Source organism: Besnoitia besnoiti (genome assembly GCF_002563875.1).
Source record: "Besnoitia besnoiti strain Bb-Ger1 chromosome Unknown contig00025, whole genome shotgun sequence".
Taxonomy (NCBI): domain Eukaryota; phylum Apicomplexa; class Conoidasida; order Eucoccidiorida; family Sarcocystidae; genus Besnoitia; species Besnoitia besnoiti.
Genome location: NW_021703922.1, coordinates 1 through 5,000, shown reverse-complemented (window position 1 = coordinate 5,000; position 5,000 = coordinate 1). Strand labels below are relative to the sequence as shown.

General features: G+C 25.2%; 2 protein-coding genes and 9 non-coding genes across 11 annotated transcripts; 9 read left to right on the top strand and 2 right to left on the bottom strand.

The window, feature by feature from the left end:
- Window positions 1-1,203: 1,203 nt before the first annotated feature.
- On the bottom strand, window positions 1,204-2,013 carry BESB_042710 (uncharacterized protein; the record flags this gene model as incomplete). Its single annotated transcript, XM_029362748.1, has 3 exons — window positions 1,204-1,303; window positions 1,698-1,777; window positions 1,975-2,013. 3 exons carry the CDS (start codon window positions 2,011-2,013, stop codon window positions 1,204-1,206), a joined length of 219 nt encoding a protein of 72 aa, XP_029215033.1.
- A 147-nt stretch (window positions 2,014-2,160) lies between these two features.
- Window positions 2,161-2,232, top strand: BESB_042960. Its single transcript has one exon. It is a non-coding gene; the product is annotated as a tRNA-Thr (tRNA).
- A 38-nt stretch (window positions 2,233-2,270) lies between these two features.
- Window positions 2,271-2,867, top strand: BESB_042700 (ribosomal protein S4; the record flags this gene model as incomplete). Its single annotated transcript, XM_029362747.1, has 1 exon — window positions 2,271-2,867. One exon carries the CDS (start codon window positions 2,271-2,273, stop codon window positions 2,865-2,867), a length of 597 nt encoding a protein of 198 aa, XP_029215032.1.
- An 8-nt stretch (window positions 2,868-2,875) lies between these two features.
- BESB_042840 lies at window positions 2,876-2,948 on the top strand. The gene has a single exon. It is a non-coding gene; the product is annotated as a tRNA-His (tRNA).
- Window positions 2,949-2,951: 3 nt separating this feature from the next.
- Window positions 2,952-3,025, top strand: BESB_042830. Its single transcript has one exon. It is a non-coding gene; the product is annotated as a tRNA-Cys (tRNA).
- A 284-nt stretch (window positions 3,026-3,309) lies between these two features.
- BESB_042920 lies at window positions 3,310-3,386 on the top strand. Its single transcript has one exon. It is a non-coding gene; the product is annotated as a tRNA-Met (tRNA).
- Window positions 3,387-3,401: 15 nt separating this feature from the next.
- On the top strand, window positions 3,402-3,484 carry BESB_042970. The gene has a single exon. It is a non-coding gene; the product is annotated as a tRNA-Tyr (tRNA).
- Window positions 3,485-3,499: 15 nt separating this feature from the next.
- On the top strand, window positions 3,500-3,591 carry BESB_042940. The gene has a single exon. It is a non-coding gene; the product is annotated as a tRNA-Ser (tRNA).
- A 16-nt stretch (window positions 3,592-3,607) lies between these two features.
- BESB_042820 lies at window positions 3,608-3,681 on the top strand. The gene has a single exon. It is a non-coding gene; the product is annotated as a tRNA-Asp (tRNA).
- Window positions 3,682-3,708: 27 nt separating this feature from the next.
- Window positions 3,709-3,780, bottom strand: BESB_042890. Its single transcript has one exon. It is a non-coding gene; the product is annotated as a tRNA-Lys (tRNA).
- Window positions 3,781-3,883: 103 nt separating this feature from the next.
- On the top strand, window positions 3,884-3,957 carry BESB_042930. Its single transcript has one exon. It is a non-coding gene; the product is annotated as a tRNA-Pro (tRNA).
- Window positions 3,958-5,000: the final 1,043 nt, after the last annotated feature.

Below are 5,000 nucleotides of genomic sequence, written 5' to 3'. Positions count from 1 at the left end.
ATAGTGAAAACGAGTTATTACATCCGTAATAGCGTTTGTATATTACCAAAAACCCGAATCCAATTGATTTAACCTTGTTCAGAATGAAATATAAATAACTTTATATGGAAGTTCGAACTGATTAATATTGCAAAATTATCAGAAGAAATGAGGTTAGTGGTGAAATGCTATTCGAATTTGGAGCTAGCTGGTTCTCCCCGAAATGTATTGAGGCGCAGCTATTATAATGTATTATATATAAAGGGTAAAGCACTGTTTTTGAAATTACTATAAACTAATAATATTTTTATATTAAAATTATAATAAGTGAGACTTTTAGGGATAATCTTATAAGTCAAAAGGGAAACAACCCAGACCATTAACTAAGATAAGAATATAACGAAAGTTTGAAAGGAAGTAGAGTTGTTACGTATACAACCAGAAGGTTAGCTTAGAAGCAGTTTTCCTTTAAAAAGTGCGTAAAAGCTTACTGGTAAAGTAATTCTGCACCTACAATGAATAACAAAATATTTTTTTATCGAAGTAATGGGATCTATATATAATAGATCGGTAGGGGAGCGTTCTACAATAAAATAAAGCAAAGTTATTAAATTTTGTGAATAAAGTAGAAGTGAGAATGTCGGTTTAAGTAACGTTAAATATTAAGAAGAATCTAATACCTCAAAAACTCAAAAGGTTCCTATGGAAGGGCATACCGCATAGGGTTAGTCGGGGCCTAAGGCAAGAAATTTATTGTAATTGATGGGAATCAAGTTAATATTCTTGAACCATATTTATATTACTGCTATACAAGTAGTGACCAAAATTTAAGTTTTAAGCAATATAATAAATGATTTTTTGCTTAATAATAAAGATTTTTGCTAGAAAAATGATACTGTATAATTATAAATATGCCCGTACTGAAACTGACACAAGTGAGTAAGTATTATAATGTACTAAGAGGACGAAACAATTTTCTTTAAGGAACTCGGCAAAACAATCCTGTAACTTAGGGATAAAGGATGCCTAAAAGGCTGCAATTAAAAAGTTCAAGCGACTGTTTATCAAAAACACAGGTATCCGCAAAGTGTAATTACGAAGTAAGGGTACTGACACCTGCCCAGTGCTAGTAAGTTAAAAAAAATTTTTATGTACTACAAATAATTTTTTTATAAGCTCTAGTAAACGGCGGCTGTAACTATAACGGTCCTAAGGTAGCGAAATTCATTGTCGGGTAAGTTCCGACCCGCACGAAAGGTGTAACGACTTGAACACTGTCTTTAAGAAAATTTCGGTGAAATAGAAATGTTTGTAAAGATACAGACTTTTTACATCAGGACAGAAAGACCCTATGAAGCTTTACTGCAATTTGATATTGAAATTAAATTTTATTTAAATAGTGTAAGTGGGAAGTTAGTTATTACTATCAATGAAACACCACTTTTATAAACTTTAATTTCTAACTATAATTTTTTTATCATATTATATAAAAATTTCAAAAAGGTAGTTTGACTGGGGCGGTTGCCTCCTAAAGAGTAACGGAGGTGCACAAAGGTCTTTTATTTTAATAATAATAAAATATTAAAATTAATAAATGTAAAGGTTGAATATTAAAAAGGCTTGATTGTGAGAGTAACTACTTAAACAAGGACGAAAGTCGGTCTTAATGATCCGGCAAATCTAAGTGGTAGGGTTGCCGCTTAACGGATAAAAGTTACTCTAGGGATAACAGGCTGATCTCTCCCGATAGTCCATATTGACGGGGAGGTTTGGCACCTCGATGTCGGCTCGTCGCATCCTGAGGCTGTAGCAGGTCTCAAGGGTTGGTCTGTTCGCCCATTAAAGCGGCACGTGAGCTGGGTTCAGAACGTCGTGAGACAGTTCGGTCCGTATCCGATGTAAACGTAAGAATATTGTAAAGTATTTCCTTTAGTACGAGAGGACCAAGGAAATTAAACCTATAGTAGTTCAGTTATTTTATCAAAAGTATTTTACTGAATAGCTAAGTTTAATAAAAATAACTACTGAAAGCATATAAGTAGGAAAAAACTTTAAGATTAATATTCTATTCATATAAATGAGTAAGAATTTAAATAGAACATTTATTAAAAAGAAAAATTGTGTAAGAATAGTAATATTTTTAGCAAATTTTTGCTAATAATTCGAGGATAAATTTTTTTTGCTGATGTAGCTCAACGGTAGAGCCGCTGATTTGTAATCAGGAGGTTATGGGTTCGAATCCCTTTATCAGTTGATTTTTTTTTTTTAAATATAATAAAATTTTGATGAAAATGGAAAAAACTTTTAAAGCAAAACTTAAAAAATTACAATATTTTAAGCTTACTTTTTTACCTGGTTTTTGTACTAAACTATTAAAAAAAGAATTAGTGTTTACGAAAAAAGGAAAATTGTCTGCTTTTTTAACTAAATTACTAGAAAAACAAAAATTAAAGTATAATTATGGGCTTAAAGAAAATCAAATTAAAAAATATTTTAAATATATTAAATTATTAAAAGTTTTTAATTTGGTTCAAATTATTGAATTACGTTTAGATGCTACTTTATTTAGAATAGGATTTGCAAAATCTATAAATCAAGCTAAACAATTAATTACTCATGGATTTATTTTTATTAATTCTATTTTAATTAAAAATCCTAATTTTCTTTTAACAGAAAAAGATTTGATTTATATAAATCCTAAAAAATCTACTATTCTTTTAATTTGTAGGATTAATTTATTTTTTAGATATTATAATAAATATAATTTATATATTTATAATTTATGTGTAGAATATTTAAAATTTAAATTACAAAAAGAATTTTATTTTAAATTATATTTATTTATTTCTTTTAATGAGACTTTAGTTAAAAATTATTATAAATTTTAATTTAATAGGTAAATGAAGTTAAATGGTTTTAACATTGGATTGTGATTCCAACTTTAGCAAGTTCGATTCTTGTCATTTACCATAAATGATATAATTTAATTAGGTAAAATAAAGAACTGCAAATTCTTCAAATCTCAGTTCAAATCTGAGTATCATTTTTAAATTTAATATTATATATAAGGATGTGGTGAAATAGGTAAACACAGCGGACTTTATTTATTTAGAGATAAAAATTTTATCTTTATTTTTTTTGGTAAACTATAAAAAATTTATAAAATTTTTGTATTATAAGATATATGTATAATAATCAAAAGACTCTTAAAAATAAATTAATTAATATTAATATAGAGTTTATATAAATATTAATAATTATAATATAAATATGAAAATCTGTAAACTTTAAAAAAGTTTTGAGGGTTCGAGTCCCTTCTTCCTTATTTATATACTTGTGGCTGAGTGGGCAAAAGCAATGAGCTCATAACTCATAATAAAACGAAAGTTCGAATCTTTTCAAGTATATTAAGTTTTTTTAATGAATTGATGTCTGAGTGGTCAATAGAAATAGACTGTAAATCTATAGAATTATATCTTCATCGGTTCAAATCCGGTTCAATTCATTTAGAATATTTTAAAGAAAAGTGGCTGAGAGGTTTAAAGCACCAATTTGCTAGTTTGGTATATAATTATTAAAATTATATCAAGGGTTCGAATCCCTTTTTTTCTAAATAAATATCTATTTAGGAATTATAGTTTAAATGGTTAAAATTTTATCTTGTCATGATAATAGATGTGAGTTCAAGTCTCATTAATTCCGTATTAAATATTTATATATTATAAAATTTAGGTTGTCTGGGAATCGAACCCAGATTCTTTCGGTTAAAAGCCGAATACTATACCATTAAGCTAACAACCTTATAATAATATTATTATTAATAAATAGCTTTTATCGTCTAAAAGGTAAGGATACTTTTTTTTCATAAAAGAGATAAGGATTCGATTTCCTTTAAAAGCATAATCGGAATGTGGCGTAGTTAGGTAGCGCTTCTATTTTGGGAATAGAAAGTCATAGGTTCAAATCCTATCGTTCCGAAATTAATATATTAATTAAATTATATTTAATTTACTACTTAAATGATAAATATTTTTTTAACTTTTCCGATTAGATTATGAGATAACTGACAAATTTATATTAGAAATTATAAATTTATAATTGAATATTGGTTTTTATATAATAATACTTTTTTAGAAATAGTTAAATTTTTAAGTTTAAATTTACTTAATGAATTAAATATTATTAAAAATTTTAAAATCAGTAACACAAAACTTAAAGCTTTTAGTACTTATAGTAATAAAAAAATTACGTCAACAAAAAGGATCAGGTAAAGCTAGAGTAGGATCTAAAAAATCTATTTTACATAAAAGCGGTTCTATTGCTTTTGGTTTAAATACAAAGCGTTTATTTAACCCTTTAATTAAAAAAACATTATTTTTAATTTTAAAATATTTATATTTAAATAAACGAACTAATATTTATATTATAAATGTAAATACTAATATAAATATTTAATTAATTTTAAAAAATTATTTAAAATTGCAGATGCAATTAAATGGAATTTTAAATACACAAATTTTTTATGTTTAAATTTAACTAAAAATAATTTAGTATATTTTAAATTTACAAAAAAAAATCAACAAGTAAATTTTGTAAAAATTAATCAACTTACTTGTTTTAAATTACTTTCTTTTAAATATATATTTATTTTTGTTTAATAATTTTTTTTAATTAATGACAACAATAATGTTTATAAAAATTAAAAAATATAGAATTAAATATCTAATAATAAAAAAACAAAAAAGCTTTCGGTAGGAATAATTTAGGAATTATTACATGTAGAGCTAGAGGTGGTGGAATAAAAAAAAATTTATATAAAATTTTAGATTCAGATTTTTTTAATTACGGTTTATTATTTCCTTCAGCTTTTTTTATTAATACAATCTACGACCCTTTTAGAGGTTTTTTTTAGCTGTATATTTTATTTTAACTATATCTGTATATAGATATTTTTTATTAACTAAAAATTTAAAAAATAGGAACTCAAATTAATTTTGGTTTTAAAGCTCCACTTAAAATTG